At 42.6% G+C, this 27,716-nt stretch overlaps 1 protein-coding gene across 2 annotated transcripts in view; it reads right to left on the bottom strand.

Annotated features, from left to right (window-relative positions):
• The window catches only part of LOC144792661 (solute carrier family 2, facilitated glucose transporter member 11-like), a 504,197-nt gene that overhangs the window by 402,210 nt on the left and 74,271 nt on the right, over positions 1 to 27,716 (bottom strand). For both annotated transcript variants that reach the window (XM_078667808.1, XM_078667807.1), the window contains exons 3-4: positions 27,160 to 27,320; positions 24,820 to 24,944 (exon numbers count right to left, since the gene is read on the bottom strand). In XM_078667808.1, coding sequence (XP_078523934.1) covers positions 24,820 to 24,944; positions 27,160 to 27,320 — 286 coding nt within the window. The remainder of the gene's footprint in view (positions 1 to 24,819; positions 24,945 to 27,159; positions 27,321 to 27,716) is intronic.

A 27,716-nucleotide genomic window follows, 5' to 3' on the forward strand; every position in this document is an offset into this window, starting at 1 on the left:
GCCTGACTTTTCACACGCCCACCCGCCAGCTACGGTCCGCTAGCCTCGCCCTCGCCGCCGTACCACGCATCCGAAGAGCCACCGCCGGAGGCAGATCCTTCTCCTACCTGGCGGCCAAGACATGGAACTCCCTCCCCATCCACCTTCGGCTGACCCAGGACCACCTCGCCTTCAGGAGACAACTCAAGACGTGGCTGTTTGAGCAATAGTGGACCCCTTCCCCCAAGCGCCTTGAGACCCTGCCGGGTGAGTAGTGCGCTATGCAAATGTTATGATTGATTGATTGATTGAAGGTCAGAGGGTGCCCCAAGAAGTGGTATAAAAGTGGGGACATTGGAACGTGTTTAGAGGAGAGATCTGTACCTCCCCCTCTGTGGAAATGGCATTGGATAAGGTGGGATCGGGACGACGTGATGGTCCTTAAGTGATTGTTTCTTGTACATGCCTGATATATTTGATTCTGCTTTGTATTACTTGATCAACTGTATGATGAGTCTGCTGTTGTTTTTCTCAATAAAATGTTAAATCAAAAAAAAAAAAATTCAATGTCAATAAAGGCATCGACAGACCTCAGCCTAGCACCGAATATGCAAAATAAGCAGCAACAGCTTCCAAAAGGAAGTCACTGTTTGCATCCAAAAATAATTCAGCCATCCAATTCAATAGCGGGAAAGAACATACATGCTCTTCAATTACCGGAGCCTCTAGCACCATCAGAGGGCAACTCGGTGGGTTCTCGATGAAGCTGTGTGCCAAGAAGTCTTGCGCCGCTGTGAATGTATTCCAACGACCCAGTATTCCATGCATCACTGCAAAGGCCATAATCCCTCCTTCAGAGCATAGCAATTCATGAGCTACTAAGGGACTAATGAGCTGGTTATAATCCACCTCAGGAGACACCACATTGCAGAGACACAAATCCAGGGCCCAGTCGAAATCACAAATCAGGCAATGAAATACAGGCTGGACACATGTAAAATAGGAAAATCGAAACGATAATCCATACGCTGCACTTAAGGTGGCGAGCGGCAGCGCTCCATAGTATTCAAGCATCCTGTTGCGAAACAGTGCCAGCCGCGACAGCTCGTCTTGGAACACAGGATGCGCATCCATTTGAATAAAACAAAACAGCAAAAGAACGCCTGCAGCCAGCGCCAGTAAAACGGGAAATCCACCAAATAAGCTGGAAAAGATCGAATGGAAGAAAGCAGGAATGACCCCAAATATATTTTGAAATGAAGTCACAAGACCGCTGCTAACTACTTTAAAAAAGTGCGCAAGCCCCGTTGTGAAGGATGCATTAAAGATTGTGTGAATCAGTTCACCGAAATGCAATGGTAGGTCAGTATTTAATAAAGCATGCACCTCTGTGCGTGTGTTAGCTACGTGAAGGACAAATGTTTCACGAGCAGATGTGAGGGCAACTTCTTTTTGGGACAATAGAGCTCTTATGCCACTCATCTTATTGAACTCTGCTTTCAAGGTCGGAATCCTCGGCCAGATGGAAGCATCCAGTTTCCCTTGCGTGGGAGGATACATCACATTTTTACAGCAAACCACACGCTCACTGACGGTAACGACTTAACCCACAGCAATCCTCATTTTTGAATAGTAAATAACTCCCATTTGCCAGTAATGTGAATGTGGGAACAAAAGCGGGCACGGGGGTACCTTTCAAAATACAGGCTAAATTAGGCTTGTTTTTATTACAAGAGCCGTGCAATTGGATATGTCTACACATTAATGAGTGATCCGGTGTTTCAGTGCATTCGTCACCTTTCAGATAAACTTCCTTGCCCTCCCTAAGGCATCTACATGTAAAAGGAAGCGACCAGGCTTCATGGAGATAGGAGCTAGCAAGAGGCTCATACCTACCAATGGCAAAATACTTCATATAATTTTACATTCGAAAAGAGCAAACGGTAGAGTTATTCATCCGTGGATAAGCCACATTGCAGTAGTGGCCTCTGCCAAAGAAAATGGTAAAGATTCCAAACATTCAATATGTAACATGGAAAAAGAAGCATCCTTCATTGAAAGTAAACGTTGCTTATCAGTCAAACTAAACGGGGCAAATAGAGAAGAGGTATTCATGTAATGCCATGGAACTTTACCGGCCTTGAGTGTCTGCAGGGTCCAAGCAAACTGCATAACAAAACGCAATTGATTTTGACAATGGTATAACACCGACATTTCATCTTGCACAATATCAACAACAGATGACACAATATTATCTAATGTGTAAATGTGTGAAGAAAGCGTGTTAATGCTATTATCTAGCACTGCTAACACTTTTTCTAAATTAGCCTGATCTATAGCCCTAAGGCGGGTAGCCGCCTCAATCTGGTATGTTTTCCAGAGTTCGTGATAAACAGCATATATCCATCTTTTAGATCTACCTTTAGCCGGGCCTTTTATGAAATCATTCAGATCAACATCGTCAGTCAGTTTCGATAAATGCAGTTTAACTGACGCCAAGGTAGAATGTTTGAGCCAATTCTGACATAATTTGCCTACAGAATAGGTAGTTACAGAATGGTCACTTTCAAAACGGGGATCTACCCTGACCTGTGTAAAGCCTTGAGCCAAACCCAGAAAACGATGTTGGCACGAGTCAGCACTTCTGTGCCAGAGCAACCAGCCTTTGGGATCCAAACTGGATATGTTAAAGGACGAATTTAGCAACAGAGTTTGCAACTCTATGATCGAACATTTTGTAGTATTACCCCAACCTGAATATTCTTCCAAATCAGGAAAGTAAGGAGCATTTAATTTTTTAGAAGTAGCAATCCAACGCATGTTGTCTGTGAAATGGTGGAATTCAAAAACAACATATGATTCGGGATGAGACATGCACGGTGCAAAGCCTCAGTGCCTTGTACCTGCCAACTTTTAGAACCCCAAACATATTTAAGATCAACCGTTTCCTTCCAAAACTCGTAGCCACCAACTGCTAACTGGTCTAGAAAGGACTTAGAGTACAATAATTTAGTATCGGTAAGTCTAACCTTGGACATGAACTTTTCTGTCATCTTAAAATAAAAAGACGTGGGATTGGACTGATTAAAATCAGCAAAATAAGTGTACTTTTTCAAAAAGGTACTCGAACTGCCTTGTATGGGAGCCATTGTGTATAATTCACAGTGCTCCTCCTGGAATTAGTTTTATGCAGGTAGTGGTTACCAAAATATTGGTATCAAAATAAATCACCATAATTAGCGGATTCTAAATACAAATCTTCAGCATCAAAGGCAGCATAATATTTCAAATCAGAAAACAATGCTTCTACGGCCTGAACATCCCAATCATCAGAACGTATGTTTTGTTTAACTACATCCCCCATGTTAACTCGAAGCACATTAGGGACATTGATAACCTCAGTGGGGGCCATGGATTTGAAATTTAACAGCATCCCATACAATCCTATCCAGGACAGGCCAAGCAATGATGTTAACAAATGCCAAGGTTCTCTTCAGTCTTTGTGCAGTATGCTAGGAGGAATGGGTTGCTAATATTCCATTGAGATGTCGAATGCATGTTCTCTTTTCGACATAGTGTCCATTGACGATTCTGAAAAAAATACAAAACCAATTGACATAAAAAGGTAAATCGAAAAAAGCACCAGCCAAATATATGTCCAAGGGGGAATCAAAAAATATTTTTTAATTATTCTTGCATAAACAGTAATCCGTGAAGGCTTTGTTGATGTGTGTGAAACAGTGTCACATGAAAATCTGGATTCTATGGCCAAGCGAGTTTGTAAATCAGGCATTGATAAGTCAGTTGGGTAAGTGTAGTCAGTTTCATCAAGTTGAGTACCAGGCAATGTACTCAATAAAGGACTAGAAATTGCAGGCATCTCAAGAGCAACCTCAGGTTCAGGATTCAAAGTCGAGGCCAATACAGAATTTCTCACTATCGAAGGACATGAGACTGCAGGTGTCATACTAAGAAGAATCGGCCACTCTGTGTATCTTGACATTGTCAATGGAGATATACCTGTTTTCCTTACGACCAAGAAGTGGTGGTAAAATGACTGTTCTTGTGCCCTTCACACCAAGCACTGGAATTGGAGCTCGATAAGAGGGACCAAATTCTTTCTTGTTTTCGATCTTCTCTCGAACCAATTCCTCAACTTGGGGTAGCCAGCCAACTACCGGGATCTGCAACGCATCATCCGGGGTGGAGGGCAAATGTTCCTTTGCAAGACTGTCTCTCGTCTCTTGTAGATTCTGTAAAACATTGCAATGTTCATCTACGTCAAAGGAGGCAGCAACAGCCACCGAGTCTAGACCGTCAAGTTCGGGACATACATCTTGATACCAAAGAGCATTTCGTATGGGGTCCGCCCACCCAGAGAACTTCTAGGGAGATTATTAAGAGCACGCTGCACGCCATTGAGGTGGGCCAGCCAGTTCCTGCCAGTGCCTATAACTCGAGAGGTCAATGATTGCTTTAAGTCACGGTTCATTCGTTCCCCAACACTATTACCCTCAGGTCTGTATGAAGACGAAAACTTGACTTGGACCCCCAACGAAGCCATGGCATCCTTATATGCCTTAGAGGCGAAAGCAGGACCCTGATCAGAATGGAAGGTACCACAGGCAAAAATCCCCACAAAGACACGCAAATCTCTTATGACAGTCCGCTAATCAGCGCTGCAGTGAGGCCATACCCACACAAAGCGTGTGCATGAATCGACTGCTACTTAGATAAACTTATACGCAGTATCAGAAGAAAAAGGACCACAGTGATCTAAATAAACACACCCAAGTGGTTTATTAGAAATGAGCAACTGTGTTTAGGGCTGACGCGCAGCAGTTGAAGGCTTAATCTGCTGGCAAATGTCACATTGAAGGACATAATCATGCGTCTGTTTGTACAGTCCCCGCCACCAAAAATGCTGTTATAACTGAGCCACAGTGGCTGAAACGCCTGCATGCGCAGACGCAACTCCTTCATGGGCCGCTGTGCGCTGTGATCAATGTATTTCTGTGATCCGAGTTGGGAATCAATCTCTCCGCAACATCAGGTATTTTCACATAAGGAACCTTATCGGGACTTAAGTGGTAGGAATACTTCGAAGGGAACCCCTTAGGATATTTACTTCCCTTCTCAGTCGCAGCAATACCTGCCAAGATATCATCATCAATCTTACTTTTGGACCGTATAACTGCTGCAACTAAATATGTCGATACAGCTGATTTTGCTGCCTCATCGGCAAGCGAATTGCCAACATCGTGGACTTCCACGCGCTGATGACCAAGAGTATGAATTACAAACACCAGTGGCAACTGCTCTTTAAGCTCAGCCACTCGGACCCAGATCATTTTATGTTTTATTGTGCTACCCTTGGAATCATGAAAATCATTCCGAATCCAGAAGAACAAGTTCTCATTGTAAGACTGGACACAGTAGTAAGAATCACTTACAACAAGAGTCGTCACACTCGACTCAGCGTACTCCAATGCAAGCATCAGAGCACGAAGCTCTGCTAATTGTGCGGTGCAGTCCCCTAGAGTCTGCGTGAACATGACCCTGGACTTGAACTCATCGTTCACCATGACACCTACCACAATGGCGCAAGCGGAAACGTATGCGTGTTTAGACCCATGCGCAACCTGCGCCGAACCATCAGTGTATATGATGCAATGGAAATTCTCCAAAGGCCGCCTAGCCAAAGGAGCAGGATGAACGAATTCATATTGCAAAAACTCCTGCGACTGTAAGGAGGCATAAAAAAAAAAACGTGACAGCCGGAGATGTCAATGATGCTGCCCATTGTATCCACCGAGGGTGTAAAGCTTTAGAATTTGGTACACTGGCTTTCGTCACTGCCTCTAATGCAGGAAACGGTGTAACAACCAACATGCGTTTTCCCTGTGACAGAGCACGTTCCTTAAGAATCGCCATCTGCACTGCTGTCAAAACTTTCTCCACAGTGGAAAATCGCATTCTACAAGTGTGACTTGCAGGCAATAAGTACTGTGTCTCCTTCATTAAAAGTAAGGTAAGTGAAACTAACCGCCCCAGGGATGATTCTTATCACCAGGTTGGTGTGGTTATCACGAGTCAGTAAAAATTTAGATTCGAGCAGATCAGCCTGCAAAGATTGCAGAATGGCTGAGTGTTCTGGCAGCCAGCATGATTTGGTAAAATTTGGTTGTATCAAAGCATACAAAGCCTTGATACGCTGGGCATATTCAGGAATGTATGTCCTCCCGAAATTCAAAAATCCCAGCAAAGACTGTAATTTTTTCAGAGTTGTCGGAGCGCGCAGTTGTGTGCATTTCTCCAAGAAGTGAGGAGCCAATCCTCGGCCTTCATTGTTGAGCTCGTAGCCCAGGAACAACACTGTGTACTCTGCAATGTGTGACTTTGCAAAGTTGAATTTGTAACCAAAGTCCGCAAAGCTACAAATTATGCGGTCAACTCGACACAGATGCTCCCAAAGTTCGTCGTCCGTGAGATAAATATCATCCACATACGAACAAGCATCTGGTTCTACTCTCTCCAAGAGAGAGACTATGCGGGCAGCAAATACCCCAGGACTATTCTTATAGCCCATTGGTAAACGTTTGAACTGTTTTTGTTCACCGCCGCATGTAAAACTGGTCCATTGGGAACTTAGACCATCCAAATGGTGGGCATAAAAACCGTTGGATATGTTAAGCGTGGTTTTAAACCGCTTATGGACAAGACTATCCACTAAGGCAGAGTCGTGAGTATTCTGTACTGCACAGGTACGGCAATGCGAGTTCAAATGCCGGTAATCCAATACCAAACAATATGATCCATCAGGCTTGGTCACAGTAAAAAGAGGGTTATTCATCGGTGACACACATGTTTCAATTACTCCTTGATATTCCAATTGTTCAAGGATTTCCGCGACGGAAGCCTTAGCTTCGCGCCTAATGGGATATTGAGGTTGAGGCTGTGGCATAGACCGCAAAGGAATCTCTTGGTGTGGGGAAAATTTATCCCAACCACAGTGAGTACGGTACAGAGCCGGCGCAAGGGCTTTAGCCCACTCTTCTGCAAAATTCAGCGCATGCTCCTTCGAGACAGTGTGTGCGAAACTAGGGAGGATTACCTCCTCCCCTCTTGGAGCCGCGAGCACAAAAGGTGGGGGCCAGTCAGTCTCCGCTAACAAAATGTCATAGGTAGTCGTAAGATTGTCCCAAAATACCCCTTTTATGGTACTTTATATGTCACCTTCAATAAACAGGACTATTTCATAAAGTCTATCAGGGGGAGCTACTCTAGTGTCAGCTGTCTCCACAACAACATAACGGTCAGTCGCTGTCACCTTCAGTAGCAGACGCAGGGCCTCTCGCACAATGGTAATCTCCGCCACGCTGTCCAGCAAGGTCAGAGCCCATGTCTGATTCCGAAGCTGCATTCTCACTATCTGTGGCATATCTCGCTGTTAAAAGCGGCAACTTTTTTTTCTGAAACTGGGGTCTTTTTGGTGTAGAATCGTCCTGCTTGCTTTTACCGTCTTTCGGGCGGCGCTTGTCGCGTCCTTGCTGGCCACCCCGACCCCTGCCTCCACCACCGGTCGATGAGGCCGATGAGTCCTGAAAAGAACGAGGAGAGCGTTGATCAGAAACCTGAAAACGATCAGGTGATTTTATCGTCGTGCGATCACGCAAGTCATAAATACGTTCTGGGGCGCAGGCAATGGAAATGCAGGACGAGACTCCTGTTTCTGTTGTTGTTGTTAATCCTGTTTTTGTTTTTTCGGCCAATTTAGTTTTTTGGTCTTGGGCTGTTCGTCAATTTCAGACTTCTGCCCTTGGAGTTGTTTTTTCTCTTTAGTAGAAAATGGCTTGAGACCCACGCTATTGCGGCCCACGGTTTTATAAGCCGCCACAATAGTTCTTGCTGACTGTCGGGGTTTTTCGACATCGGGAATCGCCTGCCAAGCATTGGACACCTGAAAGTTCACCGCATCTCCCTTGACATTTGCAAGAATGAGATCGGAAACCACATCAAAGGAGCCACATAGGCGCATACCCAATTCAACAGCAGGACAGTCATAGACGGAGAGCCGTAGCACCTCGCATTTACTGCCGCAAAGGTCTTTTCCCATGTCTCACAGTCACCAATCTCTGGGGTCAAGTCTTTTGGCATGCTAATCGTCAGAATCCTGTGTTTTTCACCAGGAGTCGTGTTAGGAAATACCGCTTCCAGCTGGTCAAACTTCTCGGCAAGCCAGAAAGGAAAATCATCCTTATCCTGGGGGCGCTTGCCCATCACAGCGTTGACCATTACAGGACTAAGCTTCATTCCGCCCTGTCCTGCAGGAAGCGCTGCACCACCTGGGGCCCTGCCCGGGAGATTTACGGGTTATGTATTGCACTAACGACCTAATCACGCTAATTGCGACTACATGTAGTCGTCTTAAGTCAGCAACGTTACATACTCCGTGCTGAGGATGAGGTGTAAATCCAGCCAAAACAGGCCAAGTTGCGCCCGGAATGGGCAAAGGACCTAACCTCGGAGCTGTCAAAGAGTGGGGTAGGGCACCATCAAACCAAACGCGGTGCTACCCAAGCATCAATAGGAATTTCCTGTGCCCTATTTGGAGCATATTCCTGCAGCACAGCAGTGGCAGTGTACGTGTCGAACACAGTAGTATTTGCGTTCACAGCCGGGAAGGTCACCCACGAGTAAAACATTTCGTATGGGTAAGCCACCTTTGCACTCACCACCATTATTACGGCCATGCCATCTACGCGGACATTATAAGTCTGCAAATGATTGCGCACAGCAATGCGACTATGTTGCGGAATGTCCACTCCGGCCATAGTGACACAGAAAGAAAGATGTACAAAGAAAACTCTGTAGCAAAACTGGGTAGTAATTCAAGGAAAACCGTTTTGAAAGAATCAAGCTTGAAAATACCTATATTAATATAGGTAGGTTTGTCTGACACCACCGTTAACCGGAAACAATAGTGACCAGGTTAAGGACTGAATATTGCACTACTCAAGTGTCATGTTAGAAGACCACCAACAGTTGGGCGCCATATCGCAGGGATTCCGTTCTCATACCGAACTGTGCATAGAGACTTGGAACCTCAGTGAATTAGCATGTGCCAAAACTCACCTGAGTACCCAAAATCCCCTACCAGACTAGCAACAGTGTCTCATTGGTTCTTACAAACTCCCAATGTTTAGACAAACCAGAACATGGACTTAGAACACCTCAGGTAACGTGGACCACATGAACACTCTTTCGCTATACAATCATTTCAATCCAGAACAAGGAGTAAATGAGGACGCGTGCACATTTGAAATGTTTATTTTCTAATGCAGTGTTCTCAAGCACAGTATCTTAGCTAATACAAGCAAACATATTATAAGAAACAAAGTAATCAGCATAGTTACTAGTCCATAGAATACAAAGGGTGAAAGCATGTTGACATGCTAGAGGGAAGAAGGCTACAAGACACCTAATTCTCACCCTCCCTTGCTAGTATATTATATTATATCTAAGAAGGTCTCTTTGGGTTTTAGCAGGGCGGTCCCATACCTCAGATCCTAGTGGTAAGGGATCACATCATCTTCCACCAGCTCTCTGCATGCGAAGCACCATCAAGTGTGTGTGTATGCTCTCTGCAGTGCTATATACAATGCGCCTAAAGCCAGAAATTGGCCGCAGCTGCATGTATGTTATGACTAGAACGTGTGAATATCAGATCTCACAACAACCACTGTGTTGATATATCCTTGAAGGGCTCGGCACTCACTGTACAGACACAGCTCACTAAGGAAAACTGATATCAGCGTAACAACATATTATTCTTGTGTGAAGCAAAACATTCTTCTAGGCTCAAAGCTAAAGCAACAATTATGTGGTGTGTGCAGAAGCAGCAGAAAGGTAAAATGGCATTTAAACTCCTAATAAGCTCATGCTAACTTAACACATTGTGTAGGCAAAGCATATCTATATGACAGGGGCCACGAGGACATGCAACTACTCTCAATTGAGATGTCATCAGCAATGTCACTGACCATGGCATAAGTGATGTAATATGTGACATCATCAGCAGTGCATTGAGGGGGCACAAGATATAGTCAGTCGAGCTAATTATAACGGCCAAATTTCTCTGGTTTTGTACGAGTTTATTGTCAGCCTAACTATAACTTCCCTAAAACCTATGTTTTTTTCAGTGAATTTCCAAGGTTTCTTAAATGCTAATTACTAACTATTATTTTATTTTTTTGTGCTCTTGCAGGTGTCCTGTAGGGACCCCGCAGGACTCAAAAAGCAGTTTTGCTTTTCAATTTTCTGTGTGAGTTGCTTTGATCTGTGGATCCCACCCAATTCTTTTTTTTTTTATGTTTTGATTGAAAACAATACAGGGCAATTGGCAATTAATGGGTACAGACATTGGGTGTAAAAATGATCATTACTTCTATGCAACAATAAGTCTCTGTATAAACAGCAGCAAGGTATACATCTCCACTGGTACAGCGTTCAAATCCATCCCGCCCAACCGTCATTCCTCAGATTCATTTCCCTCTTCCAGTGTAGGTGGTTCACACAAATAACCTCTATATTTATTCCAGGCCCCCCAGACTTTCTCCCATTTACGGGGGCAACCACAATGCAGATAAACCACCCTTTTTGCCATCATTGCTGCGTCCAGGTCTATGCACCAATCCTTAAGTTTTGGTATCCCCTCCTACCCCCAACATCTAGCTATATTGCGTTTGGCATACATCATACTCAGCGTCACCCAGTCCTGAGCGGGGTGAGAGAGGTAATTTACCCAATTCTTAAAAAAAAAAAAGAAGCGCAGGCTCATGTGCTTTGTTAGTTATCAGGCTCCAGGTGAGCTAGGCCATGGGGCATGTTGCTAATAAAGGAGGGGGATGCATGGGCCCCCCAAGACTTGTTAATGTCACCAGGGACGACCACCTTCCCTGGGCTTATTCAAGTTTAAAATCGGGGGGCTCTGGGACCCCGTGCCCCAGGGACCACCACCTCCCAGGGCTACTGTATTAATATGGGGGGCCTCTTGACCCCCTTGGCCTTGTAAAACACCACCTCCCCAGGGCCATGATGAATATGTATTGGGGGTCTCAAGGACACCCTAAGGCCACATGGACAACCATCTCCCGGGGGCCATTTTATTTTTAAATAATTGGGAGAGAGGCAGCACGCCCCCCGCTCCTGGGCTGTTCTCAGTCCCGGGACCTCCATGTCACTGGGGCAGGTCCTACACAGAAGAAAGGAGGGGGTTGTGTGGACTCCCTCATGGAGCCATAGATGGTCCTAGTTCCTGCTTTGTCCCGGGGTGCCCACCACAGGGACATACCTGCTTTTTGCGGCCTGGCAGGAGCTTTACTACTCCCGCCAAGCTGCAGCAAAGTTCAGCTTCCAGCAAGTGAGAGCATTAAAAATGGTCTCACTTGCTGGAAGCAGTGCAGTATTGCTTTCAGACTGAGGGAGCTGAATGTTTAGCAGCCTCCTATGTCTAAAAGCACTGCTGGCTCCTGCACGGAGCTGGCAGGGACCGCGGGGGCCTTTAGGCTCCCTTGGCAGTCCCCATGGAGATTTGGGGTACCCAGCAGAAATTGCCGGGTTCTGAGGAATGGTGTCCACTGGCTCATGGAGGGGGGCTGCATGGCCCCCTTCCTCCATTTGAGAAAGGCCGAGCCTTGGGGAATTTGTAGACCCGGTGGCCAAAATCAGACCGGGGAGGGTGGCGGTGCGGCTCAATACAAAAATGAACCGATGGCCCAATTCCCTTTCATCACCGCTCTACAAAAGCACCTCCGGGCACACTACCAGTTGGGGGTTGAAATCCCTATGGCTGCTGGGTGTCCTTGGGAGCCAACAAGCTCTCCTGTTACCTCCAGTAACTCCCAAATGGTGGGATTGCTGAGAGGTCATTGAAGGCCACACCCCCTTTCTCCGCCACTCTGTAAACGTACATCCTGTTGCATCACTGGTTAGGGGATGAAGTCCCCTTGGTTTTTGAGAATCCTTGGGGGGCCAACAAGCCCTCCTTACTTCCAGTAAGACCCATTTAGCAGGAGTTTTCTTTTGCGTGTGTATCTCTGGAACAGTTCCTCCTCATCCTTAGCAGTTCCCCACATGGTATGCTTCTAATAAATGGTTTAGGGTGGCAGCATGTCCCATGCAGGATACTATTCTTGAATGTTTCCTTCCTGTGTAGTGTGGTGTATATTTGGCCTTCTTGTACATATACATGTACATCCACGTAGTTGAGAGAGAGGGAAAGAGAGAGAGAGAGAAAGGGAGAGAGAGAGAGAGAGAGAGAGAGAGGGAAAGAAAGAGAATGAAAATCATAGAGGTTTTACTGATGAAGAAATGAATCGAAAAACACATTTTTAGAGTTGCAAAGCACAGCCCACACCAGCAATGGTGAAAACTTAAAGACTATTTCTGATGTGAGTGTTATCATGTACTGCATTTATCATGATGCATTGCATATATATATATAGTAGGTAGTAATAGTTAGGACCTAGTTTCCATAGTAAAAGCTTTTTTTGACTTGCCTATATCTTTGGCACCGGTTGGCAAGTCTGGATGTGCATGGGAAGCTTTCGGGTGATCTGTTAAGTGGGGGCCGAGAAAAAGAGGGTTACAAAAAGTGTTTTCCTATTTTAATTCCCATAGGACACATAGTTGAATCTACAGCCCAAACCACTAGATGAAATTACTCCAAATTTGACAGAAAGGTAGATGTTGCTACACAAATTGTGCTTTTTGTTATTTGGTATAAATCCGCGCAGTAGATTTTGAGAAATGTAAGAAGAAAACGTTTGTGATATCTGTGGTTGTGAAGCCTTTGCGAAAAAAGACGAGCTTGTGCAGGGGAATGCATAGCTCTGATTGGCTGCCAATACTTCAGCCAGGCAGTGCTGGCAGCCATCTTGGGACTTGGCTTTACTGTGTCCCATATTAAAAAGGTGACAATAAAGAAAAGGGGCAGGGCAGGAATATCCTGACCACCAAGTCATGGTCTTGGGGTACCTCTGGGACCCCAACACGCAAAAAAAAATGTTCTTTTTAGCACGAGGTTGTAAAGAATTTACTAAATTGTGGGCATATTTTAAAAAGAAACACGAGCACTGCCTCCTGCATTTATGTTTAAAATAGCTTTTAATGTTTAAAATAGCCCCCTGGTGGGTCAAATCCCGGGGGTATATGTAATAGTGTGGGCCTCCTGGGCCCCCTGTAGACCCAAGGACCGCTATATCCTCAGTGCTATTTGTTAAATATACGCACAGGCGTTTGAGAACGAGTAATAAGACCAAAAATAGTGGAATAGTGTGCAGGCAGTCAATAGCTCTGACCCAATTTTGTTGTGCTATTTAAGTTTGTAGAGCTCGACTTGCACTGTCCTGAGTCAAATAATAAGAAATACCTTTCAGTTTCCACATAATGGATTTTGATGATAACAGGGAGGAACTCCTAGGGGGTTTATTTGAGAAATCCAAAGGTGGGACTACTCTGGCAGCACCTAAAACCCCTCAAACTGAAGGGCTAAAGAATAAGTTTCTAAGACTAGAGAGACTTAAAAAATCAGAACTCGCTAAGTGGTGGGATGGAGCAACACTTAAAAAATACCTTGAAAATCGTAGAATACCAAGAGGATTACGAATCCTCATCTTCCCAAATTATGAAGATTTGGAATCCGACCACTTGGAAGAATGGGAGGAGGGCCTGTATGATGCATCATACAAAATGATGGACATCCTGATAAGGAATGCAGATCGGAAGGTCAAAAAAATCAGAGATGAAATAGTGGCTCTGGAAAAGGAAATACTTGACACCAAACTGACTGAGGTAATTCAAAAGAATCAGGCAATCCTCAAAATAGAACTGAATAAATACCAAATGTATCTCAAGGATAAAAAACTTCAAAAAATAGATCGAGATCAAAGGGACTATGACAGAGGTCGAATATTTACCTTTGCAAGAAAGTACGATGATCTAACAGCAAAACCAGTGCAGGCCCCTAATAAACCTAGCAAAGAACCCAGTATCTCATCAAGCTCCACCTCAATCTCCTCAATAGAAAGTGTAGGGAGTGAGGAACCAAGTACCAGTCTAGGAGCAAGTGAGAGACAGTCGTTTTTTTTACAAGAAGTGCAACGGTTCAGGCTGGGGAACAAAAAGAAAGTTCAAGGAAACGAGTCAGGCGGGGTGGCAAAAAACACAAGGGCAGGTGTAAAGGCAAGGAACTCCAATGCACAGAACCAATGACTACTGAGAATGTGAACCACGATGTGGGCAGTACTGTTGATGTGAACAATGATAATGAATTGAATGTAATTAACTTGTCCACTAGAACATTGACTCTGGAAGAAAAAGTCATATTATGTAAAGGTCTCAATTATTGTATTACTGAAATGCCTGCCATGGAAAATGTACATATTGACCTATACAAATTTGCTCGCAAGTTAAAATTAAAAACTTATTTTGCAGAACGTCCTGGTGGCTGTAGTTCATCTGGGGGGTTTGCATTAAATTCTGAGTTTACCATTGCTGATATTCAATTGTCACATACTATCGCCACATTGGATAATGACACAGAAATAGAAAGCCTAGTGGATTTTGCTCGTGACCTGGACATAGTGGAAAACACTACCTTGGATAGTGGATTGAAACCCACTTCCAAATTTGTACCATCTACAAATAGTTCATTAGCAATAGATGACTTCATAACTAAAGTCAGTCGAGATTTGTATAAGTTGGAAGAAACTCATGGTCCCCAGTCTAGGTGTAAACATGAGTACAATCTCACTAAACACGACAAAACCCTTTTAAAACAACTAAAAGAGGATCCTAATTTGGTGATCCGTGAGGCGGATAAAGGGGGGAACATAGTTCTGATGAACTATGCTGATTATGTTGGGGAAATAGACAGACAGTTAGGGCAACAGCAATGCTATAGACGATTGACAGTAAATCCCACGATTCAGATTGAGAATAACATCAGTGCACATTTGGTGGAATGGAAAGAGTCGGGACTGATATCAGAAACTGAATACAGATACTTACAACCCTATAAGTCACGACACCCATGTATTTATATACTCCCCAAAGTTCATAAAGGTGGAATATTTCCACCAGGACGTCCAATTATATCTGGAAATGGAGGGCCTACGGAACATCTGGCTGAATATGTTGACGTCTATCTACAACCCATTGTAAAGAATTTGCCCTCCTTTATCCAGGACAGCAGGGAACTATTGTGCAAACTGGAGGATTTCCAATGGGAACCAGACACTCTCACATTCATAACTATGGATGTTGAGAGTTTATACACTTGTATAGAAATTGAGCAGGGGACTCGGGCACTAACCTATTATCTGTACAAAAGAAATGCTAGCCATTTACAGCACTCTGAGATGCTTATACAAATGGCTAAACTAGTACTAACACAGAATGCGTTCCTACATAACAACAAATGGTTCCTACAGCTGCAAGGTACAGCTATGGGTTCGCGGATGGCACCATCGTACGCGAACCTCTTTATGGGGTTATATGAACTGGAACATGCCTGGGGACCAGGTGCAGGGCCATGGCTTGACAATATCCTCTTTTACGTCAGATACATTGACGATATTCTGTTGATATGGAAGGGTAGTGAAACAACGTTCACAGAATATTTCAACTATTTAAATGACAACACCTTTAATGTGAAACTAACCACTAGCAGTTCTAGGTCTGAAATTGTGTACTTAGACCTGAAATTATATGTGGTCGGAAATAAAATCCATAGTGACATGCACAAAAAGCAAACCGCTTGCAATAGTGTATTGCACGCTGATAGCTGTCATTCACACTCTACCATCTCGGCCATCCCATATGGTGAAATGGTTCGCGCGCGACGAAATTGCAGTCAGGAGGATAATTTCAATAAAACTCTAAAAAACATACAAAGTGATTTTAAAACAAGAGGGTATTCAGAAACATGCCTAAAAACTGCAGAAAAGAGAGCCAAAAAACTGAAGCGATCTGAAACTCTGGTACCCAAGCATAATAGGAAGCAAGATGAACTTACGCAGGTTGCATTCATAACAGAATATGGTATGTTTAGCGGTCATATCTATAACATCTTGAGACGACACTGGGGCATACTACAAGACAGCTCTGTCCCAGGGAATGCCATTTCTGCACGACCAAAAGTTGTTTACCGCAAAGGTAAAACCATCAGAGACATATTATGTCCCAGTTATGTAGAAGAAAGGAAATCCAATCCAAATGCATGGCTGCCGATCGGAGGGATGGGCTTCCACACGTGCGGAAACTGTAATGTCTGCCAATATGGCATGAACAGATGTACAGAGTTTCAATACAATCGGTCAAAAAATTACCGTATAGTTTCTTTTATGAATTGCAATACCACCTTTTGCATATATGTGTTGAAATGCTTCTGTGGGAAGATATATGTGGGAAGTAGCAGTAGACTACTCAAAATAAGAATCCAAGAACATGTCAGGGACATCAAAAAAAGAGATGAACGTTCCCCAGTAGCACAACACATAGCAGAGAAACACCCAACACAGACTAACATCCAGTTTCATGCAATAGATCATATTCGGGCTGGAAACAGAGGAGGAGATAGAATAGTGAGACTACGGCAAACAGAGGCAAAATGGATATGTCGTCTGAGGGCTGTGTCTGAGGGACTTAATTTCACAAATTAATTTCATCATTTTCTTTAACCCTCCGTAAGAACGCCAAACTAAATCAAGTGTGTTATTTAACGTCCAGCCTGATATACCTTTAATTCTAACATCTCACACTGTATGTGCTCACATGCAGTGATGACAGGCTAGGTGACAAGTGAATATGCTCTGAATAACTATTAATCAGCAAATTCCTAAAAACTTCCAGATCTCTCGCTGTTCTATATTGAATCAAATGTGACAGCGTTTTTTCCATAATACATGATACTGTAAGATGCATACAGATATGTAAGAAGGCAAACGTGACTAAATTAACCTTAAAGCATAATAGCTGTAACGTTATTTTAGAGGCATCTGGTTGGGAGGTTCACTTGGTCTAATAGTATTAAGCCTAATTGAAATCTTTAAATAGCTCCAAATAAACTCACAATGCTATCTTATGTGAGTATATATATCCAAATATGAGGACAAATGTAATTACCATGGTAATAATAATAAGGTATAACCAGTATGGCGGGAGTATCCGACTAGCACTATGTTCTATGCCCATTCAGTGATGGCGCCGCGCAATAATACGATCCACGAGCAAATGTGAAGCATACATTTAAAAAAAAAAAAATAAATTATATTTTCCAAGAGCATTGTATGCTGGTATTGCTCTATTATTTTGTGCGTACAAACTAGATAAATAAATATAACTATAGGGATAGTCGTAATTTAATTATATATGCAAGTGCGGGTGAATTAATATAAACTCCAAATTAGCTCACAATGTTATCTTATGTGAGTATACATATCCAAATATGAAGAGAAATGTAACTATCATGGTAATAATAATTGAGTATAGTGATCAAGGCTGGAGCATCTGACCAGCGCAATATTTAATGCCTACTTAGTAATGGCGCCGCTCTATATTGCGATCCGCGAGCCAATGTGAAGCACACAATCATAAATAAAACTACATTTCCCATCAGTATTGTATGCTGGGATCGCTATTTTTTATGTGCGAACAAACTGGACAAATAAATATAACTACGGGGAGAGTCGTAAATCAACCATATATGCACATGCGGTTGAATTAGTATATGCCGTTTTATGTACTTGTTCCCCAATGACGCCGCATTTGAGTTTCTGGGCGATACAAAGTTAGCTAACGTATGGACTACATCCCCCATCAGTATGGTATGCGGGGGAGATGACAATAAGGAGTTGTTTTACGACTACAACTCCCATGCGCCTGCGAGCGTTATGACGTGAGATTCAACATCTATGCGCGGTAAAATGTAATTAGGTCCAGCTGTTTGCACTTTGCAGTTAACGTTATGTGAGGCTAAGGGTATTTAAATGCGCTTGCATTTGTCCTCTTCCATCGACTGGGAAGGGACCATGCACGCGAATCGGGCAGCACGCTGAAAGTGAGTACAGAGACAGCCGTAGATACTTTGTGGGAGTGTGATTAGCAGTCACACTCGTGTGATGCGATTGCCGCTAGCCTGACGTAATGTCACTCTGTGACGCTCTCTTAACTTGTTGTAAAATACATATGCAGATATTGGGGAGGGTGCCATGGTTTCGTGCTGTATATAAGCATGCACAGAGACGGTCCCTGTCACTCCTCGTAGGTGCGAGCAGCTGTCACGCATGGGAGATACTTCTGCCGTTAGCCCAAAGCGATGTCAGTCTGGGACGCTTGTGTAGTGGGATGTACAGTCCATGTATAAGCAGGGTGGAAGGCGCCCTGGATGTTGTTGAATAAAACCAAAAAGCCTGTCCCTCTGCCTCTAACATGTCAGTACCTATTGTGGGAAAAAAAATTTTTTATTTGAATGTAGAGATGTAACTGGTGACCCTTTTGGTTCTCTCAGGAGAAAAAAGTATTTACACCATCCCATGTTAAGAACTAAAACCATTTTGGGAAATGGTATAATTGAAATGTCTGTTACACACAATTGAACACTTCTCGATTTTAAAATACTTACCATTTAACCACAAAATAAGAACATTAGTCGCTAGATTCATAATGCCCAATACCCTATTGTTAATAGTTGAATATGGGTGGGTGGATGATATAACATCACACTATTATGCCCTAGTTAGGACCCTGATTAAAATAAGAGATTGAATAAAATGGAACCATTTCAATAACTATCTTAAAAAGATTTTTTAAACAGTTGCAATACTGGATCACTGTGATCAAGTAGGACCATGGAATTCCCCAAGAAATAGGAGAGTGTATAAAGTGAAAACACTACAATGAGTGCCTAAATTTTGATTTTTGCATGTTATTTTAGATGCCTAATACTTACTGAAGAAATTCTGTTGGTCCCATAAACACAACTATCGGAACTCGTAGGACATAAAAAAACGAGAAATACGCCACTCTGGACATATCAGATTACTCCTGATATTGTAAGTAAAACTCTGTGGGTATTTATATCGACCCTTTATTATGACACACTATATATGTTAAGTAGGTATTCAGGTATATTGTATATATTTTTAGATCCCGATGACACAGATGGGAGCATCGTTAAATGCTGCACATTAGAGGAAGATTGAGAAGTCTAAATCAAAAGTATAAGGAACTAGAAGAAGGGATTTTTTTGATTGTAAGTACCAGCTAAATCTATGGACTCTGTGCATATCATCTGTATGTATCCATAGGAACTCAATATATATACTTGATACCCTGTAGGTGTTCATATTGATGAATCTTGGTTCAAACAACGCAAGCCCTGTTTTACACAGCCCAACTGATCTTAGAGGTATGCAAAATGCTCTATATCGATAAGAAAGTGGCTCTGAAATGAGAAATTAGGATTATGATGTTATAGCAATGTAATTGTAACATAGCAATGATTTGGGTAGCTTTATTGTCTTAGTGTATAATACTGAACACACACTGATTGCTATATGACGTCGCCAAATAATAAGGAGACATAACTAATGGTATTTTAAAATAAATGCGAAATTAGATGAGTTTTTGAAGTTAATTTCCTCCCTGTGTTAGCTTCATACTCGAATACTGTGAGAATGTACTTCTTAGAAAATAATGTATTTGTGATAACATCTAACGCTTTCCAAATGTATGCAGTGGAATGATGTAAATCTGAAACATATTTTATATAATCATGTACAGATGTCAATTGACATAATGGCAACTTTTGATGCATAATAGCTAATGGTTAAGTGTACTAGGTGTAGTGCAAACTACCATTTTTTAGATTACAAGAAACCTTTTTATGATGTATATATAGGTTTGTTTGGTTTTGTATGTATCGTGTAAATATTTCCTATGTGTAATTTTGTGTTTTATGTACAATTGCTTCTAGCCCTGAAGAAGTCACAGTGGTGACGAAACGCGTTGGCTGCTAGCAATTTCTTGAATCTTCAACTTGTTTATCTTTGAATAAAAAGCCCTACTTCAGAAATCACAAGACTTGGACCTTACTTCTGTTTGGAAAGCGTTAACGTTGAATATTTGTGAATAACTGTTGCATACTCTTGCAAATAATACAATGCATATATAATTTGCCTTGTGCGGGTCTTTTTGTTTTCACTATTTGTTAAATAAGTGCAGGGGAGACACGAATGGCTTCCCTTGCAGCCCCGGGGACAGTCACCTCCCTGGGTCAATGAATAATAGTAATGCTGGGGGACCAGTGCAGCCCCCTGGAGCCCTGGGGACTGCCTCTTTTCCGGGGCTCAAAAAATAGAATGCAGGGGATCTGTTGCGGACCCCCAGCCCTCAGCCACCGGGATCAACACCTCCCAGGGCCTAAAGTCAAGATTGAAGTGGGGGCCTTACATGGCCCTGGGGACCGCCATTCCCTCAGGGCCAGCTCCTGCTATGTCCCAGGGTGCCCACCCCAGGACATAAATGTTTGCTATGGCCTAGCGGGAGCATTACCGTACCCCCCAAGCCATAGCAAATATCTTACACTGCTTTGAGCAATACTTAAACCTTAGTTATAGTTAGGTAAATGTTATATATTTTTTCAATACACAGCAAACTTGAGGTACTCAAACATCAGAAATTCGAAGTTATGGTTTTACCTTACATGTATAATGTATACACCAGCTTCAAATTAGTGCGGCTACATATACAGTGTTATGAACTTGTTAGCCACACTATGTTAACTATAAATTGCTACTCTACTATGCAGTGACAAATTATATGATTGGCGATGCCATAATTGTTGGTATGAATGCTATAATTTCAGATGGTATAAGTGATGGAATATGCAGTGCATGGAGAAGGTACAAGTTCTCTTCGACCAAGAAAGAGAGTGCTCCAAAGAGAACTTAAAGCACTATTGTGCAACCCAGGTTAGTGTCTGCTTCACAGTCAGTTTTCTAGAGGTGAGAGGACCTCACCTAAAGTCCTGCCTTGCTGGAAGAAGCTGAAGAGGCTAGAAGCCAGCCTGCCTTCTAAGAGAGTAAGGAGCCTGCCACCCCAACATGAGGTGTTACTGTCCAGAGAGTGCCAGAAGCAACAAGACCCTAGTCTGAGCTAGTCTGCCACTAGAAGGAAGCCTGTAGAGAGTGACCTGTGAGTTATAAGGAGTGGAGGGTGCTGTCTCTCCAGAACCATGGTTCTGAACAGTAATTGCGGATCAGCAGCCAATCTTATGGCTGTGCCAGAAGAGAGATCATGGCAGAACTTGCCAGCATAACCAAAAACTGTGCCTGTGCAGACTTTGCCACATAACCAAGAACTGTGCCAGTAGCGGTCACCACTACTGCATTCAAGGAGTTCACCTCATCGCTGTCATTGAACCACTGTGACCCCTGTCCATGTTGGGTGCCACCTGCTATGCATTGCAGTCTGAACCAGAACTGAGTCCAATACATGCTGAGTCTCACCAGTGCCTAGTAACTGTACTTGCTATAGGAATTCAGGCAGCAGCTCCTGCTGACAAACCCTGCTGTGGCTTACCCGGACTGACAGCTGCTCCTGCTACTAGTGCAGCTCCAGCCAGAAAGCCAGCTCACCCACCCCCACCAACCACAGAGAGAACAAAGATACCTACTTTGTGGTAAGACTGTACTGAATGGACTGTCCTGACCTGAACACTATCTTTACTGGGATAGAGTAAACTGCATCTGAGCCTCCATTCAAGCCGCACTGACACTTTTATCCTTGGGGGACTTGGTTAGACTCATTTGAGGTGGGACACCCGGGTAAAGTGAAGGGGTGGTAAAGTAGCCAAGGAACCTGTATGTTTTACGGTGCCAGATAATATTATATGTGTGGTATTCTATTTACATATATGCTTTAAAGCACTTTTCTTTTCTAAGTAACGCACTGGTTTGGATCATAAGTTATCTTGCTGCTACTGTAGACTGATCACCATCATTACACTGAGAGTCAAGTGCTGCAGCAGTTTTACTTGTCTCACTGAGCAAAGCATTAGTAGGACGGACCCCAGGGCATTAGGGCAAATGACCCCAACCCCCATAACTTGCCTCATGGACCCATGAAGGGAATCTGACAGCTGGTATTTTTTCTTAGAGGCCATTACATTAATTTAAGCATAAACTAGTTTATCCCTTGGCGATATTCCCCACACTTAGGTATGATGTGGTCTAGGTTTATTTGTTTTTCCATTCAGAAGGGACCTGGATTGTCAGTCAGTTCAGGATGGGCCATTTCTATGGAGCAAGACTAAGACAGATTTGCATTTGGTTGGATCTTGTTTAGGGCAGCATCGTGGGCAAAAACAGATGAGCTGGATTGTGGACCAAGTAATTACCAGTAGCTGAGAATAAGTCCAGCATTCCATCTATGGCTTTTTTGTTTTTATGGCTTTTTCGTTTTCCTCAGTAAGACGCCACAGTATGTGACATTTCTTACCTTCAGTTGTCATGTTTCATCTCTTTATGGTGAGTCCCCATTATTTTTTATTCAACATGAGCACCTTGATATTGTCCTTGACCTCTTCTGCCCAGTAATAAGGGGAATATCATCCTAAAAGCAGCTCACATTAACCATCGAAATAAAGATTATATGGGTTGTTCAGAGTAGCCAATGTGAGTTTAGTGGCACTTGATCTACTAATATGACCAAGTAAATGTAAATGTTAATAGTGACTCAGCTTTTTACCGCATGAAGAGCATTTCAGTTATATTAAACAGTGCTGCTGGCTGACCTGCCAAGATTTAACTTACCTGCTTCTTAGATCCATGCATTCTTAACAGAGCTGCCTGGTCTGTGAATTAGGACAATTGACATTAACTATTATAGTGTGAAATACTCAATTGCCCTTGGGTCACGTTGGGGCTTATTTACAAGCCCCTTGGCCGCCGGCACGTCACTTTTTTAGACGCACCAACGGTGCAATGGGCTTGCCATATCTACAAGGCTAAGTAAAGTCACCCTGCGTGACTTTTCAAGGCCTTGTAAATATGGATTCCTTTCACGCATTACTCCTTGTGAAAGGGGCATCCATGGATGTTGCTGTGGGTGTTCCAATGCAACATCCATGGAACTTGACGCATTCCCAGATTTACAACATTTTGTAAAATTGGGAATGCATCAAAATCCTACTCCTCCCAGGGGAGGCATAGAAATGCTGCAATGAGGAGAAATACTTTTATTTCCCCTCGATTTTCCTCTTTCTATATGTGCCGTATTATGCAGCACGCATAGAAAGAGGAAAATGCCATGAATGATTGTTTTTATGCAGGAAGGTGTGCCTTCCTGCAAAAAAACAATAATCACGCAGCACAGGCACCCTTGCAAAATGACGCAAGGATGTCTGCACTGACTTATGGCAGCCAATTGTGCACTAGTGCTGGGGAAAGCACAGGGATGCGTGGTATTGTTGTTGATAGTATGCATCCCTGTGCTTTGAAAGTGATGCAGCTCGGCACAGCTAAATGGCTTCTGGTGCCCTGCGGCATCATTTTCTTGTAGATGAAGCCCACTTTTTTTTTACTGATTACACTAATCTGGTCTCCTAGGCACTGAACAGACTTTACTCACTTTGTGGGTAACTGGCATTGTGCTCTTCCTCAATACACTCCCACAAGCCTTTAGTTTCTGAAGTATGTTAGAAAATATCTGGTTCAAACAGCCTCACCTTGTTAAACCATAGTCTGAGATAAATGCAATATTTGTTGCTCTATCCCATGAGGAAATTCCTAATTTGCCTCTTATCTTTTAGGTCATAAATATTAGACGTTGTCGCTCATGTTCCCCGAATGCCATGTCTCACTCACATCTGCGCATAATCTGTATCATAACAGTCACAAATGTAGGATGACAGGAGGGTGGGGCATCACATTGTGACATCATCCTAGGTGCAGAGTATCCCGAGGGAAGACATGAAAGGGGACAAACTGTTTCTTTTGCTTGTGAACCACGGTGGTTGTAAGAGGTGTGTTCATCTTATTATGTAATGATTGGGATGAGGAAAGATTCAAGGAGATAAAGATTTCTTTTGAAAATACACCAATTAATAATTCTTTCATCCCTGTCTGTGGGATCTCTGAAAGATAATGTTACAGTATCATTTTTGGTAAGTCTCTTAGCCTCTCCCTTGATGGCAATGTGAATGTTTATTTTGGAAGTAGCCGCTTGACATCTACACATATGTCTATCCTGATCTATCTCAAATAAGCAATGTGTGAGGTAATTACCCTCCAGCCCATTCTCTGTCTACGCCAGATGGCAGCCTCAACAACAAAGCAAGTTCACTTCATCCCTCAGAGTAGAGTCCTGCTTGTAACTATATGGAACTACTTTAGCTCACATCACACCCGCCAATTAACTGAAAGAAGGCTGAAATGCACACTGCAGAAACAAGAGAAGAAGATCACTCCCATCCAATGCAGTCATGTCACCTCCTGGACCAAATCACCATGACACATAACAGTAAAGGGAGAAATAGAGTGGAGGACCCGCACAATCCATCCTAAACCAATTACTTACAACCTATGAGTATCATGATTTTTATGGGGTTTAAATCCCTCCAAACTTGTCAACATCAATGTGAAATTAGTTGGACATGAACAGTTAAATTCTGTTACAAACTTGCAAAAACATGGACATTACAGAAGAAGTAGAGCAATTATTATCATGTCTGTAGTTATCTTATGAGTGGAATAGAAGGATTTTAAAAGAGCATACCTGAATTGAAGCCAAAAATGAAGCGTACCACCAGAATCATCTCGAAGGAGCCCACAAACTTGCTGCAGGCAAAGAGAATGGAAGCCAGCACAGGGAGGAGGCTGTTCCACACTTGACAAGTTCTCCTGCAACAACGCACAAGGGGATTACTGTCTTTATTTTATTTGCAGTACTTGGACAGGAGTCAAAAGGCGTGAGATGTGAGTTATTTTTTTACCATAATCCGCTTTTTAGTAGAAAAAAGATAACCCTTAGGCAGGGTTTTATATATATATATATATATATATATATATATATATATATATATATATATATATATATACACAATCACATTTAGCATTGAACACTATGGCTTTTCTAGCATAGCGAATACATATATATATGAATAAACTTCCTGGAAGGTCTAAATATGGAGGAAGAACTACATACCCACTTGAAAATGATAATAGTATGCTGCAGAGCAATCTGTACCCGGTTTAGTTTTCAGCTGCTTTTTAATTCACTATTGAGCACAAGCATTTTTTTCAACCGACTAAGTTATTCAAAAAGAGCTATACAAAAATGTAATTAATATGTATAAATTATGGGAGTTGGCCACTGGGGCTTAACTCTTGGGAGTGAACTTCTTATAAATTGTATACAATTTTGTGTGAGTTTGCGGGCAAACTCTGTGGCGACATTTTGTAATACGTGATATTATGTCACTTTGAGATATGGTATAGCATTTACACATGATCAGCAGTAAAGAATGTGGTAAAATCAATTAAGATCTACCGGCCCACTGAGGCAGTATACGGATATAGAGATAATATGCATATATGCACCGGCAATCCCGTTGTGGCGAAGGGAATGGGTTCGTCCCTGCTGTGTTGTTTAATGCTTAACAATAATGTGGTGAACTAATTGTGTTTAATTAATGCTTTCAACTGAAATTTACAGCCATGCAATAAATGTTGCTCCGCTTGCATAAGTTATATAAATTATGCATTGCAGTTTCGACCAACAAAACGGCAATGCGGTGTGTAGCTCAAATTGTAAGTTAAAATTGTTATTTAATTGTTAGTTAGCAAGCCTGCTGTGCAGGCGAAATGCGTCTAACATTATCGGCTGACAATAAAACAACATTTTGATGCAAGGACACGGCGTCGACTTTCTTGTTTCAAAACGTGAAGACAGACTAAATCAAACGGGGAGTTAACTCACTCCTTTTTAAACAAAATGCCGTTTCTGTTCACTTTGACAATATTTACATTTGGCAAGTTACCGAGAGTGGCGTATCTGTATAATGGCTAATTAGATTTAAATCTCATCTGATGCGCAATCATAGAACAAACAGACAGACTTCTCACAAATGCTGTTGTCTATAGCTTAATGTCTTTTGTTTATCTTGAACAAGTGTTCATAATTTAATAGCGTCTAGTGGAACACTTCAAATCAATGCTGGTTTAAACTCATCAAATTCGATCACACCTCTGTGGGCGATGACATTTTAAAACAAATAGCTATGCACATCTCTGCCCAAGTGGGCGTACTGCCAAATGCATACCATCTGCATGTTGAATGAGCCACTAATTCTTAGATCCACTGAACGCTTATTGTTCTATTCTAGAAACAATGTTATGTTGGCGCAGCCATCTTTTACAGCAGTCTGACAAGCTTAACGTGATGGCTCAAGCCAACACAGTGTGCAGGTCCTGCTTCCAAATCCTAAGTATGTTGCAAAAGATCTTCAAATGGTTGCCTTAGCAACAAAACAAACTGTCTCACAAGCACTCATCACCAGCAGGCTGAACTACAGCAACACTCTATATGCCGAAATCTCCAAACAACTCTTACCCAGGTTCCAGACCATTCAGAACGCAGGTGCAAGACTCATACTCTACCTCACTAGCTGCACCCATATCACACCGCACCTCAGGAAGCTTCACTGGTTTCCCATTCACAAACGCAGCCAATTCAAATGTCTCACTCACACATGCAAAGTCTCATACAACATATGAACAGAATACCCGAACAGCCACATACACTTTTGCCAACCCACCATACACCTATGCTCTGCCTCACTCTCACTTGCACACACTCCTCGCCTCTGCAAAAGCAAAGCTAGAGGTCGCTCATTCTCCTACACCACACTCAAGACATGGAATAACCTCCCTCAACCCATCGGAACCTCCTCCTCACTTCTTGAGTTCCACAAGAAGCTGAATACTTGGCTCTTTATATAAGCACCATGGGACCACACACCTACACAACTTGCCCAATCGCTTGAATACCCTCTCTCGTGATTAGTGCGCTATGCAAATCAACATAACTTAAGGGGAGTATGTTTGAACTACTCACTTTCCATGTCGACCAATGAGAGGCCCTGAAACCAATGCTCCAAAGAATCCCCCTATACTGAAAACGGACACAATTAGGGACCACAGCAGCGTAATGGTACCTTCAGGCATGGGTGAGCCAGAGCGGGTGAGCCAGGTCTCATTAAGGAAAGCTTTAATGAACTGCAAGAGAAGAGAAATCTATTATGGACAGCAAATCAGACGGCTCAGAATGTGCATAGTTACTGATAGTATTGGCCTGCCCCGGTAATTTCAAGTTCTGTGTTAAAATGTTTTATTAAATGATTTTTTCATAGATATTAAACGCAATACAGAGAATGGCACCGAACTAAGAATTATAAAAACGCAAGTAAAATACAAGGAATATAAACATCCATTTGCATCTAAACATAATATCTATAACAAAACTATTGTATACATAATAGATACACATATTAATGTAAACAAAAAAGGGCTACATTGAACGTATATTGACTGGTAACGACTACAATACGTGCTTTAAATTGAAGAACATGCAATAATATAAGAATCAAGACTAGACCACATGTTAGACTTGGA

This window comes from Lissotriton helveticus, chromosome 11 (assembly GCF_964261635.1).
Source record: "Lissotriton helveticus chromosome 11, aLisHel1.1, whole genome shotgun sequence".
Taxonomy (NCBI): Eukaryota; Metazoa; Chordata; class Amphibia; order Caudata; family Salamandridae; genus Lissotriton; species Lissotriton helveticus.